Here is a 23,017-nt window from a genome sequence, read left to right as displayed (position 1 = left end):
GGGGCGAACTACTAGTTATATCTTTTATGAAGTCAGCTTTTGTTTTTTTGTAAAACGTTCTTAATTTAGGTACCTATTGGCTACTTGCACGACTGTCACGCAACCTAGCGTCCGCAAATCTAGGGGAGAACGTCAAGTCACTACATCTTAGAAAACTACTCCAAACTCCAAAACTACTTAACGGATTTTCACACGATTTTCATCTATCAATAGAGGGATTCGTGAGGAAGGTTTTGGTATATAAATTGTTAAGGTTTTGTTTAAATTGGTTGAAATATGACGATGTTGTCGGAAAAAATCACGCTGTCTAAGAGCTTTAATCGAAAACGCTGCTTAATCCGTTGGAGTTATAACAACACAATGTATGGTGGGATTGTCTTTCTTTTATCGATCTACAAAAAAGTCCCAGACGGTGTATGTCTATCTTTTAAGGATAACTTAGTATACCCGATTATCTTCTACAATAAGATTTCATAATATGTGGATTTTGCAAAGCTATTTACACCGATACAGTATTAATAATAATCAAATTAAATACGTTAGTTCTGGTTATATTAAGCATTTCATACAGATTACAACTGGCCCTTACACCATTTAAATGAATATCTCAGTAGTAATCGTAAATTAAAGTTCCATTTCGAGCCATATAACTTGTATGAAATGTTAAAGACGCTATCTTATGTTACTTCCAATTTTCACCACCTCATGCGACCTCTGCGATCGCTTTACTTACTCCCACCTAGAGTTGTGCCGTTCTTTAGAATGTTCTCTGCTTACTATGGGAAATATTCTTAAGCGAGAACATTCCCCATACAAAACGGAGAACTTTCTCGAGAACGGCACAACTCTCCCACCATATACTTCGCACATAGCCAATAATGAAAGTTAGGAGCTTCTAAAATTTGTAGATACAATTTGTTTTTTACTCCTTAATCTGATTTTTCTTGGAGAAATGAAAACTTCTACAGTTCTGTAGTCCACTTGGAACCCTTATAGTTTCGCCATGTCCGCCCGTCTATCCGACCTCGTTTTTGCTCCGTGGTCGTTAAGTGCTAGAACGTTCCAATTTGGCATGGATAGGTACATAAAGGATGACTCACGCTAGACCGGGCCGAGGTGTCCGACATGTAATTTTCTATGACGGCTGATTTTCCATAGAAAACGAAGCGCCGGAATATCCGGTCCGGTCTAAAAAAAAAGCGGCCAAGTGCGAGTCGGACTCGCCCATGAAGGGTTCCGTAGCAGCAAGTAACATAATAAAATTGCGGTTTACGATTTATGACGTATTAAAAAAAACTACTTCATTCTCTTATTTTAGAAGTTACAGGGTGGACACACATTTTACCACTTTGGAAGTGTCTCTCGCGCAAACTATTCAGTTTAGAATAAAATGATATTAGAAACCTCAATATCATTTTTGAAGACCTATAGATACCCCACACGTATGAGTAGTAGTAGTAGTAGTAGTAAACTCTTTATTGTACAAAAAGACATATCAAAAATAACATACAATTAGTAAGAAGTACAAAGGCGAACTTATCCCTTTGAGGGATCTCTTCCAGTTAACCTTTGAGTAGATGAGAGGAGAAAGTGAAAAGAGGGTGACAAATGCAGCAAAATGTACAACAAGGTACCAGAAAGATAAAGGATATAAATACATACAAAATTTATAGGATAAACATACATATATTACACAAAAAGGAATGGGGAAAATACACAAAAAATTGGAAAGAATTAGAACGATATAAAGCAACTATACAATAGAAATATAGACAAATTAATCAGTCAGATCAGATAACCATAGTTTCTTTAACCTCTCCTTGAACGACGCAACCGATTGTGATGAGTTTGATGAAAAAAAAATTTTGGTAATGTAATCGTCCTTCCGCCTAATGTAAGCGGCCTTTCCGACATCCGATGTCGGAAAGGCGCTTCCGATAAATTCTGCCATGTCGGAGCCCCCCGTCAGCTGTCGGACCGATAATATTTGTTTGTGTGCGTATGTGTAGGCATAATGTTTATTGTAGTGTGCGTGACCGCTAAAGACGGCGCCCGGGCGCGCCCACGCTCGGCCTGACTACGGGGATGTAGGATCCTACATCCAATATCGGATTGGATAATGTGAAAACGCTCTAATTCTCTACATACCGTTACTGAGTGCCGGCGAGTCGAACCAGTCTAAAATGTGCCATCGAGATGCGTAAAAAAAAGTAGAAGAAAACAATCTGCTCAGTCCACAAAAGTATATATTTTGTAAATTATATATAGACACAAAAGTACTTTGGATTACAAAATTCCATATAAAAATATATCCATAAATCTAGACGTATACCTAATACAATTGTTAAACACAACATTTATTACTTATAAAATTTATTTTGTGATGATTTTATTTTAAGTTTAGCCTATACTACTTATAATCTAGAATCTAGATCATAAATGCTGTTTCATACTACAGTCAGAAACCCTAGTGTAGGTACATTTCATTCTATAACGTGACGAGCGTTCGCTTTTGCGTTGTCTATTTTTGTATGGGATTTTGAACAGCGCGCCAAGCGGGACGTTTTGGAAACTCAAAATCCCATACCAAATGACACTTAACGCAAACGCGTACGGCACGGCACGCTGTCGAATGAAATGAATGAAAAAAAAAAGGGGAACAGGCTTATATAATTATGTATATGTAAAAATAGTATCCGGCGATAAATATTGCACATTGTAATTTCGGTTTTATAGAACGTTCTCGTTGTCTCCAATAACCGGGGTGAATAGAGATAGCTGGGGTGAAAAGGGATGGTTGGGGTGAATAGGGACAAAACTTAATGTGATTTACCTGACAGTTGCTTAACACATTCATTGCCGCCCAGCCAAACAAGACGTCCGCGCCAGGCCGCAACAATTTCGTCATATAAAGCAGCAGTCCCACGATCCCGACTATCGGGTCGTCCGGCCTGCGAACGAAATCATAAAATACCCGATAGTCGGGTCTTCGGCACTGAATGTGTTAAAAAATACACACACAAATTGTATCGTTCGATTAAAATAATGGTAGAGGTTTTGTATGATACAATTTGTGTTGGTATTTTTTTAAGAAATTGTCAGGTAAATCAAATTGTAAGTTTTGTCTCTATTCACCCCAGCCATAAGCGGTGGTGGCCGATTTTGATAGCCTCTTAATGATGATGATGATGATATGATGAATGTATCTATAGTTATTTAAACATACCAATATAAGTAACAATAATCAAAAATTTATTGAAACATACTTAAGCCCACTTGCACCATTCCACTGACCCGGGGTTAACCGGTTAAACCTGGAGTTACCGTGGTTACCAGTACAATTTGACACTGGGTTAACGGTTTAACCACATAACCCCGGGTTAGTGGGATCGAGCAAGTGGTTTAGAGATTCCTCGTTCTTAAAGTCGGTTAAGGACATAATTTTAAATACAGAAAAAAAAAATTCTGAAAAGGAACTAAAAATAATACTTTCTTAATTCAATAGCCGAATTTCCTATGGCACAACTATATCGAAACCATCATATCCTCCTAAGACCCAGCCGTAAGTGAAAAATCCAAAATTTGCCACTGAAATTTGAATCTATAGTGTAGGAAATAGAGTTGATTTTGCGTTGCTTGACAATGGAATGAAACAAAGCAAAAGCGACTCTTTTCCAATTGAATATGATTGAAATTTCATCGAACTGAAGTACTATAGGTAGGACCTTGGGCCTTAGGAGGATAGGCACACTTAAAAATAATTTTCAAAATTGATACAGCAATTTTAAGTATAAAATCTAATAAAATTCCTAATACAATTTTGAAAAATAAAAATATATTTTATTTATTACACACGGATATTGAAATCTTCAATTTAAAATATAATCTAAATATTAATAACACAATATTATGAGTATTAAGACACATCTTTGTTTCCTTAAATATAATATATTTTTCATTACTACAATCAAAGATACATTGATTGAGTTAGAGGCGTAAAATCTAAGACAATTTCGTGCTTCGAATTTGACAGACGAGATGGCGCTGTACAGCTACATTTTGCAGTAACTCTGATTGTCAAAACTTGACGTTGGACAATAAGGGAGTATTACTGCAATGTTCTGCCGCCAGAGTGCAGCACTAATTTGTTTAGTAAACCATAGAGTAACTTATACATACCAGGCCTTAAACAGTTTTTTTGACAAGTTTTTACTATGACATTGATGCATCAAGGCGGTTTGTTTACAAGTGGCCTACCTTGAAACGCGAAAATCGAAATTTCGTTATCTGCTTCTCTATCGATCGAATAAGCAAGAGTGATAGAGAGGCAGAAACCGAACTTTCGATTGTTGTGTTTCACTACCACAATCCATCACAAAATCTGGGGGTCTACCGCGAAACGGGAGAGTCTAAATTTTGTTATCTAACCTCTCTATCACTCATGCATATTCGAACGATAAAGAGGCGGATAGCTGAATTTCGATTTTCGCGTTTCCCGATAGGCCCTTGTTAACAAACCGCCTTGATGCATCGATGTCATATTTTATTGTCTGTGAAAACTTGTCAAAGTTTTTTGACAGTTACATACAGGTAGTTTTGTTACATACTGTTATGTTATGTATAAGTTAATCTATGGGTTATACTAGCTAGCTTAGTGCTGCACTCTGACGGCAGAACATTGGAGTAATACCCCCTATTCCTCCGGCCAAGTAAAGGAAGGTGTCAAAGACGTCTCGAAAACTGTGAAAACTTGTCAATAACAGTTTAACACATTCATTACCGCCCAGCCAAACAAGACGTCCGCGCCAGGCCACAACAATTTCGTCATATAAAGCAGTAGTACCACGATCCCGACTATCGGGTCGTCCGGCATGGGAACGAAATCATAAAATACCCGATAGTCGGGTTTTCGGCCCTGAATGTGTTAAGGCACAGTATGTATAAGTTACTCCATGGTTTACTAGACGCGCTAGTGCTGCACTCTGGCGGCAGAACATTGCATTAATACCCCCAATTCAGTGACCGCAAAACATATGGCGCAGTACAGCGCCATCTGTTTTGGATGTCAAACAAAGGGGCACGTTTTCTTCTTACTCTCTTATTCATAAAACATTACGAGCCTGATTTAGTTAATTTATGTTTTATCCCTTTCTTACAAATACATAAGTCAAAATGACAGATAAAGACATACGATTCATAGCTATACTCTGTATCTTTAGATATTTAAATAAAAGTAAACAAATAATTTGTACATTTTGGGGTAGTTATAACATTTATTGGTTAACCAACAAAATAGAAAACCGCCTGGATCTGTCACTGAACGACCTGACTTCAACCTACATTATTTGATCATGTAATGTTTTCATCTACCCTCAACTGGTTTAAGACGAAACAGGAGCTGAGTTTTAAATATTTTAGGTAAATATACCCGTCTCGCTAACGGAAGCGGCACCTAAAAGTAGTGCGATAAGGACAAGGCGAAAAATCCTGCGTAAAAATCTCAAAAATCGTGGTTACGTACTCCTCTGTTTCCTCCTCCAAAACTTAACCAATCGTAACCAAATTTGGAAATCAAATGATTATGAAATTATCTGTGTCGGACCGTTTTGCTTTTTTGGCTAATTGATATCAGTTTTGAATGCCACGCCTCTCATTGCGGCATAGTCAATTAGGCCATTTTGGCCATTTTTGAAGGGCTCTAGCGCCTTAAAAAACAAAAATATCAAAAAAAGCAAAACGGTCCGACACAGATATTGACAATATTAATCTGTGTTGAAAAAATCATTGCTCTAGCTTCAAAAACCACGGAGGAAAACGAGGAGTACGTTTGTATGGAGAAATGACCACTCCCGTTGGCTCTTAAGGTCCCATTTGAGGGTAGATTTTGTTTACTTTTATTTAAATACCTTAAGATACAGAGCATAGTCTAATAAAACATGGTCTTCCATTCCCAGAGTGACACGGGCCTACGTCACAACAACATGGCCGCTATATATAGCGCTATCGCATGTTATCATATAGCGCTGTCGCATTATGACGTAGGCCCGTGTCAGTTAGGTGACCTAGAAAAGACGGGAATGGAGTACCAGGCGGAGTATATTATTATACCATGATACAGAGTATAATTCAGGCCAGTAAGTTTGACTAACACCATTAGACTGCCTCTCTATTACAATCAATTATTTTGCTACAATTAAATGTATATATAATTTCACACATTCACAAACCACAAGTAAAAAATTGTGTATGAAATATAAATACAGTTTGGAAGTCAGTTTCAGTCTATAGTTTCACATGGGAAATATATTTTAACTATTTACAGATTTATGCATAATTGTTTTCCATCGTATTTTCTCGGAAACGTTCGTATTTGTCCTGGTACTTCAGTCAACCTCAGTACTTGTACCGAGACTGGCTGAAATAGCAAGACACGTTAAGTTTCCGTGAAAATACGGTGGAAAATAATTATGCACTACATCCGTAGAGTCGTACCAAGAAAAGTCTACAGCGGATTTGATAGCCCACGCAGTGCAAGTGTCATTTTTACGTCATAATTTCATAGAAGTTTGACGTTTAAAATAACACGTGCACTGCGTGGGCTATCAAATCCGCTGCAGACTTTTCATGGACTGACTCTACTATACTGTGTTTTATATAGATTGACTCAATCTGCAAAGCGATCTGTCATATTAATACAATACTGACATAACAGCATAATATTATGGAGTCATTATTTGAATAAAAACACAGCTTATTATTTATTATAAATTCACTATAATATTTTTCAAACTGGAAGGGTACGATGATAGATGTCAATTCAATACAATTTTGCGACATTTGACTTTTTTAGGTTATAAATTGTATGGAGATGAGGATGACATCTATCATCGTACCCTAAGGCCTCATATTAACGAGCGCTTTTTCAAGGCGCGTTAAAAAAGCGCTTGAATCCGTCAACACGCTAAATTCGATTTAACGACGCACGCTTAAAGTCTAAAATCCAACAACGCTTGATAAAAAGCGCCATCGCCATCGTGTGAATAAATACACATGTATCCATTTGTCATTCAACTGCGCCTTGTAAAAGCGCTCGTGCGAATGAGGCCTTACAGTTTGAAAAATACTATAACTTATCTTGCCATAAATTCCATAAGGTCGGATGTACACATAAACTATAGTCGTAAAAAATTTAAATACATATTCGATTTGGACGATTTGATAAAGGAAATAGTAGAATAGTAATAAAGATCATTGTAAAGCAATTAAAGATTCAGTTACCTAGTTATTGTCGCGACATTGGCGTTAATTCCCTGGTTTTTATTTACTTGTATTGGGAGCGGGCATAAACTGTAGGGGGCAGCACAGAAGCCGTCAGATTTTTGGCGCAAGGCGTAAATGTGAAGTTTATGCTTCCAATGTAGTCCACAAGATGGCAGAACCTACTATGCACAAGAAAACGATGGCAGCATTTGCTTGATTACATGTTTATGTTTCCGATTCAGGACACAAAATGGCAGATCCTTTAACGTGCACAGTCCCTATAGCTTTATAACGGCCTGGCCACATTGCGCGACTGACTTCGGCCAAGGCGAAAACCATAGGTGGGAACGAAAGGTCCGATCGCTGTCTCGCTGCAACCTATGGCTGCCGCCGCCGCTGCCGGTCGCGCAATGTCCTGGCCGAGCCGTAAGGTTTATGGTAAGGTTTAAAGCCGTTTATATGACTGATAGATAGATAGATATGTCTGGAGGATGTCTTGTCTGTGGTGAGAAGTGATCAGGGCAGGTCTTGTCTGTGGTGAGAAGTGATCAGGGCAGGTCTTGTCTGTGGTGAGAAGTGATCAGGGCAGGTCTTGTCTGTGGTGAGAAGTGATCAGGGCAGGTCTTGTCTGTGGTGAGAAGTGATCAGGGCAGGCAGATGAGTTGTTTCCCCTCGTCGATCTGGAACTGCACCTTCTCGGAGGCGGCGGCTCGGTCGGCGCCGCGGGACAGCGCGCTCGCCAGGAAAACCTGCGCCACGCCCAACGTCGCCACGTACAGCGACCAACCTGGACGAAAAAAAAAATACCTATATACCTATTGTTTACTAACTATATACCATAATGGTACCCAAGAGGCTGTGAAAGGAACCAGGGTGGCCAGTGGAAACGCTGGGAAGATGACCTCAAAAAAGTGGCCGGCCCAGGATGGATTAGACTTCCAAGAGTTAGGGAGAAATAGCAATCTTTAGAGGCCTTTGTCGAAAGACAAGCTATTGTTACAAAACCCAATCGTAGAAAAATAAATACTTAACTTGCTGTCACTGAAGAGAGCAGCAATAAAAGCTTACTTTATTTACCTCTCACTTAGCTAATAATCTATTATAGTGTAGATTAGGTTAAGTAAGTACATAAAAAATATTGTAAAATTTATTTATAATAAACAGTTTTTTTTTTATTGTTTACTCTATACAAAAAAAAAACCGGCCAAGTGCAAGTCGGACTCGCGCACGTAGGGTTCCGTACCATTACGCAAAAAACGGCAAAAAAATCACGCTTGTTATAAGGGGGTTGTTAAGCAGAAATATGATCTTTAATATTTACCAATAGAACAGTCTCCTGGTATGTACGGCTCCGAGTTTTCGCCGCAAAGCTGTCGGACGCGCTGGGTTCCCCAACCCCAAGGGTAGAGCAGGAGCCCTAGCACTCCAAATAACCCTGGAAATAAATACATAAAAGCTGTAACCTCCTAAGGCCATACAAATGAAAAATCCATAATTAGGAAATTTGAACCTATAGTGTAGGAAATGGAGTTGACTTTGCGTTGTTGGAAAATTTAACGAAACAAAGCAAAAGCGACTCTGTTCCAATTGAATAGGATATACATTTCATGGAACTGATGAGGTACTATAGGTAGGGCCTTGGGCCTTAGGATGGTAAGCATTTAAAATACTTCTAGCTTGTGATTGGTAAATATTTTGTACCAAAAGAGTTAGATATAGATATATTGAGGCAGTCAGGATGTTCACAAATATTTGAACAACGTCATTCAAGACGTTAAAATGCACGTCCAGATATTTTATAGACGTTCAGATATACAGGGTGGCCAAAAAATAAATGCATTACCGTTGCCAGGGAGGTTTTGGGACCAACCCCGTAATCGTGAAGAAACATTTGCCTGTTTCATATATTTTGGCTGGTCCATTTTCTATGGGAGGGTAAATCTTTTTTCGCGATTTCGTGGTTGGTCCCATAGTAAAAGTTGTTCAGTATACTCCCAAAACCTCTCTGGCAACAGGAAAGCACTTTTTATGGCCACCCCGTATAAAAAACCGCCAGGCTCAAATGGGACTGGGTCGGCCACATCTATCGTATGCATCCCGGATAGGTGGGCTAACATAGCCACCAAGTGAATGCCGGTAGAGAAGCGTGGGCATATTAAGAGGCCCACTGATTAACAGTCCGCCGGACGGTATCATCGGCCTGTCAGTTAGAACAATATTTTGACAGTTCCGAACAACTGACAGGCCGATACCGTGCGGCGGACTGTTAATCAGTGGGCCCCTTTAGGCCCAGGAGGAGATGGCGAGACGTCTTTGACACCTTCCTTTACTTGGCCGGAGGAATGTGGGGTATTAGTCCAATGTTCTGCCGCCAGAGTGCAGCACTAAGCTAGCTAGTAAACCATAGAGTAACTTATACATACTGTGCCGTAAACTGTTTTTTGACAAGTTTTCTCAGACAATAAAATATGACATTGATGCATCAAGGCGGTTTGTTAACAAGGGCCTACCCTACCGGGAAACGCGAAAATCTAAATTTAATTATCTGCCTCTTTATCGCTCGAATATGCAAGAGTGATAGAAAGGTTAGATAACGAAATTTCGATTTTCTGTTTTCGGGGTAGACCCCCAGGATTGTGATGGACAGTAGTGCCACGCCTACGCAGAGTTTTGCGTAATATTCCCTATTGGTGTTGTGCAATAGTAGTTTGTGTTACAAGGGATCAAAATTGTATATTTCCGTCAAGGGCGTACATTGAATCCTGAATGAAGCGATGGATTCTAAAGTAGAATCCTGAGCGTCATGAGGGATTCCAGTGTTAACGCCCAAGTAGAAATAATTTTGATACCGTGTGACACATACTGCTTTTCACATTAACTATGAGGAAAATAAAAAAATCTTAGTGTTGACACAATCTGATGCTTAAACAGATTATTTAAGCTAAAAAAATTATGTGCAAAAATATTAAAAATTTGTGTGCTAGAACAGAAAAGTGTTTCTTTGATCCCTCCTAGCAGGGAAGAAAAGTGCCACTTTGATCCCTCCTAGCAGGGAAGAAAAAGCTCTTTTCCGAATAGGTGGTGTGAAAAGAAATTTTGCATAAGTACCTCCCAAAGCTTGTGTAGCACCAGCCAATGATATCACGCTTTTCTTGAAGACGGACTGAACGCAGCACGCCATCACACCGGCCAGCACTGTCGAGAATTGTATTGCTGCACCTGTTATTGATAATAGGGACTATTACTGCAATGTTCTGCCGCCAGAGTGCAGCACTATACTGCAAAACGTAATTCAAGACCAAAAACCGGCCAAGTGCGAGTCGGACTCGCGTTCCAAGGGTTCCGTATATTACACAATTTTTAACAATCAGTGCCGGATTAAGATATTTTGATGCCCTAAGCATTTCTAGGTGCCCCCTCTCCCTAGGGTCATCAAGATTACATTGATTTTTTGGTAAATTGAGAGAAGTTCATTGCCGCATTACAGCTGAGAATGGAAATCAGTCACATCATTTTATCACGAAAATTGACAGTGCCGCAGCAGTAATGTTGCAACAGAGTACCTAATGCTGTTGCAGTCGCCACCCGAATGTCACCTTTATCATAGCGTAGAAAGTAATAGAAACGCGAGCGAAGCGAGCGCGGAAATTTTTCGATATAAAAACGCAATATGATAGACAGTTGTACATTTTTACTTTTAGTATGGAAATCAGTCACATCATTTTATCACGGAAGTTGACAGTACTGCAGCAGTAACGTTGCAACAGAGTAATGTTGCTGCAGTCGCCACCCGAATGTCACCTTTATCATATATCCTTATAAAGTAATTGAAAACGCGAGCGAAGCGAGCGCGAAATTTTTTCGATATAAAAACGCAATTTTAGTTTTAGTCCCAACCAGGCGCGAATCCAGGATTTCATACAGAGAAGGGATGGGACAGTTTTCTATCAGCCTAGCTTCACATAGGGCTCGATATTTAAGGGTCTCAGCGAGGTTGTTTTCATGCATAAAATATGCAAGAAAGCAGAGAGCTTGGAATTGAATTGGCGAAGTGTGAGAAAGGCAGTAGGCCCAGCTGCGAAAGAGGAAAGCTTGGATTTGGATCCACGCCCAAGTGTAATTAAGGCAGAAGATCAACTTTGCCGTAAGGCAGAAGGCCTCGCATAAGACCTAACGCCGAACCGCAAAAGAGTGGGTTGAAATCGAATCTATGCATGTAATCACGACTCTTCTACTGCTACCGATTGTTTCCCAAAGAATTACGCGCCATTATTTTTGCAAATTAGCTTTTGGACAGCTAAAAAAATCGTGTGGTAAAAACGATGTGTCTGTCCCTAATTTTAAAATTTGTTCACCTTTTTCAACCTGCCATTTTGGTGCCCTCCCTGAACGTGGTGCCGTAAGCACGTGCTTGTTTTGCTTATTGGTTACAAAGTCTTTATTAATTCAACCATTAAAGTCGACGAGTACAAAAAACTTTAAGCTAGCTCTCAATTTAACATCTTTTTTAAACATTATTTTTAATTTGACCTTACAATTACTCGTAAGTAGGTAAGACCGTTAAATATTTAAAATGATTATCTTATCAGAAAATTATCACCAATTACTCTAAGAAAACTACTACTCTAAGTAATCCGGCACTGTTAACAATGTATTTTTTATGTGAAACGTGAGTGAAATCTCTTTAAAAAATCCGTAGGGGTCGGATTAAAAACTGTAATTAAGTCCGACTCACGCTTGACTGTACATTTCTAATAGGTTTTCCTGTCATCTATAGGTATAGACCTATTTTATGTATTTTTTTCAAAATTTTAGACCTAGTAGTTTCGGAGATAAGGGGGGGGGAATGGTCATTTTTTGCCTATTTTCTTGAATAACTTCTAAACTGTTGATTCGAAAATTATAAAATAAAATTATTTGAAATCCTTACAATAAGCTCTTTCATTTGATATGTAACATGATATAATTTGAAAAAATTTTTTTTTCATTTTTTCATTTACCCCCCATAAGTGGCCCCCATGTTTAAAATTCATTTGTTTACGTTACATGTCCGTATTCGGGTCACAAACTTACATATGTGTACCAAATTTCAACTTGATTGGTCCAGTAGTTCCGGAGAAAATCGGCTGTGACAGACGGACAGACAGACAGACAGACAGACAGACAGACAGACAGACGCACGAGTGATCCTATAAGGGTTCCGTTTTTTCCTTTTGAGGTACGGAACCCTAAAAAAGTAAGAAAATGTTGCCACTGCAAAAATTTGTTTGTAAAATAGTAAATTCCTGTTGATAAAGATATTTTATTCATTAGCAATTTTACTCCTATAGGTATACGATTTAAAAAAGTACTTTTATTTACTTATTTTTACATAAATACAAGACGCGCTAGTAAAAAGTGGCAACATTTTCTTACTTTTTTTGGTCTTGAATTACGTTTTGCAGTTTAATTTGTTTAGTAAACCATAGAGTAACTTATACATACTAGGCCTAATCAGTTTTTCGCTAAGTTTTCACTATGACATTGATGCACCAAGACGGTTTGTTTACAGGTGGCCTACCGCGAAACCGCGAAATCGGAATTTCTTTATCTGCCTCTCTATCGATCGAATAAGCAAGAGTGATAGAGGCAGAAACCGAACTTTCGACTGTCGTGTTTCACGGTAGGCAATGTGATTGACCTAGTGACGCATGATGTGTCATCGATGATGTCAATGAGGTTTGTTTACTGTATGTGCTAAAGTGGTGCCACCTACGCAGAGCTTTGCCTAATATTCCCTAGATTAGAGTCAGACCAAAACAAGTCTGCAACGATTATGATAGCACACGCAGTGCAAGTGTTATTTTAAACGTCAAACTTCTATGACGTATAAATAACACTTGCTCTGCGTGAGCTGTCAAAATCGTTGCAGACTTTTCTTGATTTATTGCCGTACACGGCGGGAAGAAGTTAATAACTCGAGATATTTTATTGAAGAAATTTAAACATAAAATAAAATTACATTAAGTTCAAATTTCTTCAATTTTTTCTCGTGATTTATCAACTTCTTCCCGCCATGTACGGTATGTATCGTTGTGTTAAGATCAATTTCCATAACCTAGACTTTAAAAAAACCAGCCGAGTGCGAGTCGGACTCGCGTTCTTGACCACTCTTACTGTGCAAGTGTGAGTGAGACGGAAAAATTCGTAATAACGGCGATGACGCAACAACAATTGTTCGTTAAGAATCATCCCCCTATTGTTGTAGCCTACAGTGAAACTATTCTAACATCACATATTTGACAGTTACAAATTGACCCTTATATATATGACTTTAAGGCTATCAGTTCAACGGTAGATCTTAGCATCATATCTATAAGGGTGAATTCATAACTGTCAAATATGTGATGTTAGAATAATTTCACTGTAACAATAAGGAAATACAATGTACAGTCGCCATCAGATATATCGGAGCGGCCAAGGTGCTCACAAATATCGGAACACGCCTCTATTGTCAGGGCGTTAGAGCGCGTGTTCAGATATTGTGAACACCTTGGCCGCTCCGATATATCTGATGGCGACTGTACTTGGTGAGTATAAGACAATTTTTACAAGCATGATAACTGAATAATAAATATCTAAATAAACTAAACACGTCACGTCATACAAATAATGTTAACAGCGGCCGTAAACGTCGGAAATACTATTTATATAATATATTAGAACTAGTAACTAGGAGCGCTGGTGGCCTAGCGGTAAGAGCGTGCGACTTTCAATCTGGAGGTCGCGGGTTCGAACCCCGGCTCGTACCAATGAGTTTTTCGGAACTTATGTACGAAATATCATTTGATATTTACCAGTCGCTTTTCGGTGAAGGAAAACATCGTGAGGAAACCGGACTAATCCCGATAAGGCCTAGTTTACCCTCTGGGTTGGAAGGTCAGATGGCAGTCGCTTTCGTAAAAACTAGTGCCTACGCTAAGCTTGAGTCGGTCCTGAACTAAGAACTATATTAAGAATGAAATCCCATCAATGACCGAAAGGAACTAAATCTTTTTGCGCGCTCTTAATCGGTCTTTAGGTCCTTTAGTTCAGTGGGATTCGAGAGCGCTTGACTGAGTGAAACGTAAAATAGACGGAACGAAACGGTTGTCAATGTCGCTGGCACGAGTGTGAACGAGATGAAAGAACGACGTGACACTCCTAAGCCCGTAAAATATGAAGGAAAATCAAATATATTTCCACATATTTCACATTTTTAAATTATGTTAAGGTGTTTTAATGTTTAATACCGACACATCGTATCGTACAAGTTGAATTGTATTCAGTTACCAAAGATGGAAAGAAACCAATGAAAAATCGACTCCTATTCATTCCCGGCTCTCAACGACCGAACTGAACTAAAGGAACGAAATTCGTTTGACCGATTGACCGAGAGCGGAGCGCTCTCTGTAGTGACCGAGCAGGCACAAGCCTAGCCTACGCCAATTCTTGGGATCAGTTGCCAAGCGGACCCCAGGCTCCCATGAGCCGTGGCAAAATGCCGGGACAACACGAGGAAGATGATGATGATATTAGAACTAGTAACACTTGGGAAATGTTTGCCGGTAATTCATCTGTGTGTAGAATGATGATGATTGATAAAAACTATCCTATGTCACAGAATAAATAATAGTACTAGGACTACTAGGTACAGACTCACTCTCTAACAAAACGCGTCTGTTACGATCAGGACAGACATGGCCGCTAGGTGGCGACAGCGCCACTCGCGGCTTATGGCTAGCCACCAAAATTGGTGTGGAACGGATGTACTCGGAGCAAAGCGACGAAATAGCGGGGTGAGCCACGCCTGCCTATGTCCTTGTCTGGGTCTCAATCTATGTACCTATACTAAATTTCATCTAAATCGGTTTAAGCGTTAACCCTATGCATTTTGATACCCTTGAGTATCGAAATATACGTGTTTTTACGTCATAAACGACCGTATCGTTTTTTTACGTTAACTTAGAAGTTTGATTTTTTGACAGCCTCAAGGGACTATAGACCTGAGTATGTGGTCTTAATTTCAACTCAATATCTCCACGCTTTCCCGAGATAAAGGGTCTTGACAGACAGCCGGACGAACGGACAACAAAGTGATCTTATAAGCTCTAACCCGGGGGCTAACCGGTTAAACCTGGAGTTATACCATGGTTACCAGTACAATTTGACACTGGGTTAACGGCTTAACTGCTTAATTAACCCCGGGGTTAGTGGAATGGTACAAGTGGCCCTAAGGCACAGAATAAGTAATAGTACTAATACCGTACAGAAAGGACACTTCCTACAAAACTGAAGTTTGACAGCAATTCAGGGTCGAATCATGATATCCCTTTCTAACTTATGACACTATCCCTTTCGACTATTTAGGGTTGTCAAAATTCAAGTAATTATCTTATCTGTGGTCGTGCACGCAAAGGGACGTCTAGTTGTGTCAACCCTAATAATTGCTCGGAGCAATGCTGAGCTGAACGGAGCCAAGTTTGCCCGAAGTCAGGAGAGTCTCCTTACTGCCTAAGGGTTCCGTTTTTTTCCTCTTGAGTTACAGAACCCTAAAATAGTACTTACATAAAGATAAGAAGAATAATGCCGCTTTCCACGGGGTGGGGTAGCGGCTCGGATCAGTGGCGAACCCGTAGAAGGAGAAAGAACCACAGTCATCGTGGCTATCCTTTATACGCAGGCATCTGAAATATATGAATTAATCACTTTATATAAGGTAGTTTAATATATAAGGACTGAACAGAAACTCATAGGAAGGGAAATCCTTGAAAGGAAATGGCGTTGGATTGGACGCATGTTCCGTAGGCCGGACAACCATCTGGCCAAGCAGGGTCTCCGCTGGCATTCGGCTGGCAGTAGACGGTTGGGGAGGCCTCGTACTACATGGAGGCGATCAGTTGAGAAGGAGGCTGGCTCAACTGGAAAGAGCTGGAAGTAGCCGCTCATGATCGTGACAAATGGAGGATTCTTCTGCGAGCCCTATGCCCCTAATGAGGGATAACGGGAATGCATCATCATCATCATCAAGGTATTTTTGTGTAATTTGATGTTAATGGCTGAATCAACTTTTAGAACACTGATTTTGTGTCCCTAGCAAAGAAAAATCGATTTTTCATAAACCATGTTATTTTATTTTTTTTGTTTACACGGGCGTTATTAGGTCCATAAATATTTAATTAGTTAACATGTTAAAATTAACAACTTGATCAGATAAAAGTTACATTTAGTACTGTAACGCAGCACAAAAAAGTTTTCTCCCATACAAAAATCATGGACACACCATTTTGTATGGGAACAAACTTTTTTCTTTCTTCTTAAACTTTAATGCACTAGTACAATCTAATGTCAACTGGCACCCACTAGCCAAAGGCATTAAAGCATAAATGATTGAAAAATTGCTTAGGTACAAATAACATGAGTTGAATAGGTACCTAAGTGTACAGTTACGTTTAAGTATGATTTATTGTAATAGTTTGGTCTATTTATCATTTATTAGAAACTAGATACTTAAATTAAAAGCTTATGACAATTATGACAATTATTAACAGTTTCCTTGATTAAGACACACTTATTCAACTTTATTTCTCGTCTGTTTGCAAGCATTTTCCGTAAAACCTTTTTTTTTAAAGGGGTTTTGTCACGCCCATAAAAACTTACTGAGAAACAGAAACTAAGTTTAAAATAAGTGGAGACGCTCACCTATTGTATATCCCGACACTAGGCACGTAGAATCCAGTAATATTATCCCTATTTTGCACCATAGGCTGCCCTAACAACCACTTGGGAGTCATTATACCGGAAAGAATTAGCATAAACGCTACCAAACTCAGCAGGAGCCATGCTAAACTCCGCCCTGTGATGATCACGTAGCACATTTTGTGTGTAATGTGAGATAAAAACTGAAGTTTAAGTTATTGTGTGTGTGCTAATAAGGAAAATAAAGCGTAAAACTGGGCCAGCGCAAAGTTACGAAAACAAAAACTTGTGAGATGAAGCGAGATGGGTGACCGGATTGAGCGAAGATATGTACAAAAAAATTGACAGCTGTTCTAGTGTTGCTAGGATTAATAAGGTCATTCCTTTTTTAACCCAACAATATTTATTTTTACGCACGGTTAGTCTAATTTTCTTCTGTCAATTAAAATGAATGTATTATTTATTGTAAAAATAATAAATAAAATAGTGTTCTTGCGTGCGGTAACAGATTTGATTATCTATTTGACAGAATTTATAAAAGAAATCGTTTTTAATGACAATGAAAACGGTACGCCCTTTCACTTTCTTCAAACGGTATTGAACGCACCTGTAGGGCGTCATCTGGCGGAAAATAAACAAAACCCAAAAATCTGTCTGTTCGTGTTCTTTTTTCTCTACGTGCGTGAAATGATCAATCGAAAAACCAAACTTTATTTGCAATATTGAATGTTTGTATCAATTAGTGCTTAAATATATATAGTTAATAAACCTCGCATTTAATTGTGGTGTGTGCTAGATCTGAAGTGAAGTGAAATGTGGTCGATGACAGTGTAAAACTAATGTAAGTATTACCTGACTAAATTATCATACACGTCTGCCTATTGCGCACCTTGTTAATCAGACATCTGTTAAATTTAGTAGTATAATATAGCTTGTCATTGTAATGTTCACATCTCTGTAAAAAGGAATCGAATCGACGTATTTGTACAGTTATTTTAGTCTAAGTCATTGTTTTAGTCTAATATTAAGTGTATATCAATAGTGCCATGAGATATTCCGACATACAAAGAAGTGGTGTCGAGTCGAGAATAGGTAAGGAAGAAATAAAAAAACATGTTTCCATTCCCTTCTTTGGTTGCTAAATCTCAATCCTTTGTGAGACTGAGACGTACTTTTACTTTTTGTCATTAACTTTTGATTCTGTATTTCGCAAATAAATTGGAATTTGTATTTAAGTGGGTAGATTCGAAAGTGGAATTACGTATCATCTCACATCAAAACCTATTTTTTTAAGACTTGTTTAAATACAATATGATAAACAGCCAATGCATTATGTAGGCTGAATAAAAAATGCTACCTGACTAGATCTTTATCCTGTTTAACTGTTATGCTGTATACTGATTTACTTATAGATTTATATAACTGGTGTTTATTGGTGCACAAGTGGGAAAGTTCTTTTAAACCCCTTTTACTTGGTTATAGCCCAGTGGTTCAGTTAATCATGTCTATTTAACCAGTATATCATGACCAAAGACTAAGGTATTTATTTTTTAATTTGTGTATAATAGAACTGATGCAATATGAATGTTGCAATGTATTGTTATAAGATGTACACACAAATTGCTAAATAAAATGGAGTAACTGAGATGGCAATCATATTATACAACATGTCAAGCTTTGTAATGTTTATCAAAGTGATATAGTATGTAAAAGTTATTCAAATGTTATTCATTGTCGGCCACAAAGAGTGTAAGTTTATTGTTTACATTACAATGTCTAAGAGATTCAGTGGCAACTTCATTTTATCTTAGGGATACTAAAATTTTGGGCTCAAGCCCCAGTTGTGGCATATAAAGCAAAATAAAATCATTGTTTAAAAATGCATAAAGGTCCATGCATACATAGTATTTTCATAAATTCAAACTCTGTTTTAAATAATTTCAAACACTTTTATTATAGCGTTGTTAGGACATTATAATACTTTCTTTACAATCACTATTTGTTACTCAAACTAACGTTAACAATAATCTTCGGAAATATTTTCAAATCTCCCCAACATTTCAGCTTCATCCACCCGCCATAAATCAGTGTTGCCATCATGAAAATCACACAAGTTCATTCTTTTTAAATTACTTATTAAAACTATTTTACACAGATTAATTACACAGGGTATCAAAACTGACTTAAACGATACTACAAATCATCAAGCGACGTTTTATTAAGATTATTACTCTCCACAATAACTAATTCAGCCTCATTTAGTAAAGAATCATCACATTCGGCCATCCGTACAAGTGCAACTCCCGGTGCATTAGCTCAGCACTCGTGAAAAAATAAGTCTAATACTTAGAACGTAGTTAATGTGACCGCTACACAATGAAAGGCATTATAAGAGTGTGGGTTTATGAAATGAACGAATGAACGGCGTAAGAGTGCAAAATTGTTTGCAACCTACACTTAATTTCAAATAAAACGTCATCTCGACTTATATCAGAATTGCTTTGTTTCGAAATGAGCTGTTCGAAATTTTAATGTAATTAAAGTATCATTTATCGATAATTTAATATAAACATAAGATGCCACTACAGTTAACTACAGGTTTCTTGATAGACCATTAGCGTATCGTTTCTGAACATATTGTAGGAAAGTTAAGATATGGATGTATTTATGACATTCTGAAATACACTCAACTTGTCAGTAGAAAAAGGCGCGAAATTCAAACTATCTACAGGAAGTCAATTCTTTGCGCCTCCATTTCTTTTTTATTTGCTGCCCCTTTCAACCAACAAATTTCGCTGTGCCAGAGTACAAATGGTTAAATCTCTGCTACAATTTCAATTCACATTTCCCTATACATATAATATTAGAAATAAGAAACAAATAATATTTTACAATAATCATCACATTCGGTCTATAACTTTAATCCCTTTTGGACATTTGACGCTGTTGTTGTACTTTAGATAAAGAAATATTAATGACTCATCATAATCATTGTTTCTGTTTATCAATTAATAAAAACTTTGGGGCAATTTTACCCATAGATAAAAACATAAAATAACGATGGCACATTAAAATTAAAAATTATGACTTAAAAATACATGTTTTCAAATTTACATATAAATTAATTACAAACAAATCAGGATAAAATTACATGTCTTAAAATGAAATTCTTTTGATAAAGTAAACAGATAAAATCTCAAAAAAAAAAACACAATAATAAATTACAATTACATTAAATTAAATTGAAATTATATTACATTACATTTAAAAATACAATTACATTAAAATACATTATTATTTACGCTGTACGGCACATGTTGTAAGTAAGTAAGTATATTTATGTATAGCACTAACGCCATATCTAATTGATTTAATGTTTTTTGAACACTCATGATCACATAAAATCTTACTTAACTGGAAGAAAGCAAATAGTCAGAATAAACAAAATCTGTACTAAATCGAAAACTTGAATATAGTTGGTCAAACCAATTTGTCAGTCAGTAAGAACCAGGAAAACTATACTCATCCTTTTCTTTTGGGTGCTAGTACTAGTGTAAGAGTAAAGTAGTATGATTCTCTCTGTCTATGATTGAAATGAGACAGTCCTTTGACAAACTATATGTGTCTCGTCGAAACATAAAAACAATTAAACACGGAGTGCCTCAAGGCAGTGTATTTAGGCCCATTACTTTTTCTAATATATATATATATATATATTATATATAAATGATTTACCACAGCTTGCACAACGTTCTATGATACTTTTCGCTGACGATAGCACGATTATATTTAGTTACTGAAAATTGTCCGCTATCTTTAGAAGTTACCATAAATAAAATTGATTGGCTGAATAAGAATAATTTGCGTATAAACTTAAACAAAACCACAATTATGAGCTTCAAATAGAGAGTTTATAAATTACTTTATGAAAACATATGTTTACAAATAAATATATGATTTATGAAAAATCATCAGCGCCAATTGCTGATTTTAATGGCCAAACCGTCTGGAAGCTTACAGTCAAATAGAGCGGCCGATGCCGTTCTTTGAGTATTAGCATTAACAGTATTGTTAATGCCCCACTGTATCTTACCCACGTGTTTTATTCCGTGAAGGTCACAAAACTTTTAAAGTCCCACGATCAGAAATAATTTGAGAAAGTTGTCTAAAATATTCTTACAAGAACATTTAAAGTACTTGGTTTTAATGTCCTTTACAGATTTTACAATTACATAAAACAACAAACACAAATACATTAGTGAAGCCATGTACCTTGTACCACATGTTTTAATGAATGGCCCCAGGTGGTCAATGTTAACCGTATGGAACCTTCTGGATGGGATGTAAAATAGCCAGACTTTAGATTTTTAGTTTTATCCTTATAAGTACACGAATTGACAAATTTGTGCAATTTAGGGAACTAATACTGCATTTCAATTACCCCTCCAATCATAATTAACATGCATTACGAGTAAATAACCAAACAAAAAAACAATTTAAATTACCATAGAATTCAATTACATGCAGTAGGTACTTTTCTTTATAGAAATTAGATTTAAAAATATATCTATATGTGCATCAAATCATACAAATACGTAGCTTTTTCAGAAAATATATCAAATTCTTACAAAAGCAATAGAAAATAAAATTAATAAAAGAAATGAGAATATTTAAATCTGATTGTTTTACAATACTACATCAAATATTTGATGTGCTTGTTACCTGGGATGTGTCACTTATAACTTTACGCATAATAAAATGATTTTAATTGCTACTTGTTTTTATTACAGTTTCTGGTTTGGACCATGCATGTTTGTCTGTCAAATAGTCCTCGACACTGTAATAAGCCTTCAACATTCTTTCTAAGTAATTCTTAAGAGCTGGTAAGAGTAATCTTAAAGCATCGTCAGGTAAAAACTTGTTATAAAAATGAATGCATTGCCCAACGAATGACTTTTGTACTTTATGGACACGAAACTTTCTGATTCACTTCATATATAATAGACTAGAACATTCATTAACCATTCGCAGCCAAATTCCAATATTTTGTGCTTTACTATACGGATCAAACTCCGGTATTGTTATTGGCATGATTATAACTTCAGGGAGCTTACATGACATTTAAGGGTAAGATTTATTACTATGAATGATTATAATTAACTGATGTAATTTCACTTTTTTCACTATCTCGGACACGAGCTTCAGTAATCTCATCTACCGTGAAGCCGGTAACTGGCTTGTCGTATGCAGGCGCCAGCCGTGAAGTCGTCGATTCTGCCGGTGACGTTACCAGATCGGGCTGCGACGTAGCGTAGTCTGCTCAAGTCTGATGGCGCTGCGACTCAGTCGACGCTGCGCTGGGTTGAACTCATTCTATGCCCACGCTGTAGCAGGGACATCCTGGACAGTTTTGTGACAGCGTTTGGCATTGAAGAAAGGCGGCGGATCGACACGCCCCTTCCTTTTACGATTCCGTCCTTTTCGCCTCTTGGTAACCTCATCGTTCTCCATTGTCTCGGAAAAACAAAATAACGAATTAGTTATTTAAAATGACGAATAAAATTTGTCCAATTATCGATAACTATTCTCGTACTCAATACATTTAAGTTGTAGTGGGGATATACAGGGTGGAAAGGCACGACGATCCTTCCCGGAAGTATTAGGTCGTTTAAGTGATACAGAGACTATTGGTAATGGTAAGAATCGTTAATTGAGTAAAAAATAAAAATTGCAAAAATACTACTTTTTAACTGTGGTGATAACCCTATAGCATGTGCACATGACGGCTAGATTAAGGATCTCCGTCGGGAAAGCTCGGGACTTTACACTTTTTTCCGATCGTTGACAGTATCGCAATGATGTATGAATGACGCATAAATGTCAAATAAATCAAATGCATGCAAAAATATTACAAACAATTTTATTACTTTCTTAGATAATTACTTTTTTCCAATATTTAATACTATCTTCTTTTCACATACGGTGTTCAAATGTACCTCCGTGTATTACAACGCCGCCGCAGCCCGTACCCGAGTATGTC

General features: G+C 37.5%; 2 protein-coding genes and 2 long non-coding RNA genes across 6 annotated transcripts in view; 2 read left to right on the top strand and 2 right to left on the bottom strand.

Annotated features, from left to right (window-relative positions):
* The window catches only part of LOC134802884 (uncharacterized), a 128,895-nt gene that overhangs the window by 37,901 nt on the left and 67,977 nt on the right, over positions 1 to 23,017 (top strand). The window contains exon 2 of one of the 2 annotated variants that reach the window (XR_010145887.1): positions 1,319 to 1,448. This is a non-coding gene — a long non-coding RNA (uncharacterized LOC134802884). Of the gene's footprint in view, positions 1 to 1,318; positions 1,458 to 23,017 lie in introns of both variants that reach the window. The other variant, XR_010145888.1, reaches the window with a different exon arrangement.
* LOC134802881 (uncharacterized) overlaps positions 5,009 to 23,017 on the bottom strand; it is a 77,907-nt gene continuing 59,898 nt past the window's right edge. Inside the window, exon 3 of the long non-coding RNA XR_010145885.1 lies at positions 5,009 to 5,053. This is a non-coding gene — a long non-coding RNA (uncharacterized LOC134802881). The remainder of the gene's footprint in view (positions 5,054 to 23,017) is intronic.
* Positions 7,685 to 17,296, bottom strand: LOC134802699 (LHFPL tetraspan subfamily member 2a protein). The gene is made up of 5 exons (XM_063775343.1): positions 16,981 to 17,296; positions 15,847 to 15,965; positions 10,369 to 10,479; positions 8,582 to 8,695; positions 7,685 to 8,047 (listed from the first exon to the last, which is right to left on the bottom strand). The coding sequence occupies exons 1-5, from the start codon at positions 17,154 to 17,156 to the stop codon at positions 7,905 to 7,907; spliced, it is 663 nt and encodes a 220-aa protein (XP_063631413.1). The 5' UTR covers positions 17,157 to 17,296; the 3' UTR covers positions 7,685 to 7,904.
* Positions 17,601 to 23,017, top strand: part of LOC134802725 (cullin-1) — a 37,537-nt gene continuing 32,120 nt past the window's right edge. The window contains exon 1 of one of the 2 annotated variants that reach the window (XM_063775376.1): positions 17,601 to 17,818. The gene's annotated coding sequence lies outside the window, so the exon portion shown is untranslated. Of the gene's footprint in view, positions 17,819 to 17,890; positions 18,070 to 23,017 lie in introns of those variants that run through there. The other variant, XM_063775375.1, reaches the window with a different exon arrangement.

This window comes from Cydia splendana, chromosome 25, assembly GCF_910591565.1.
Source record: "Cydia splendana chromosome 25, ilCydSple1.2, whole genome shotgun sequence".
In the NCBI taxonomy this organism is placed as follows: Eukaryota; Metazoa; Arthropoda; class Insecta; order Lepidoptera; family Tortricidae; genus Cydia; species Cydia splendana.
The sequence above is the reverse complement of the archived record's forward strand: the minus strand, read 5'-3'. Positions and strand labels throughout refer to the sequence as shown.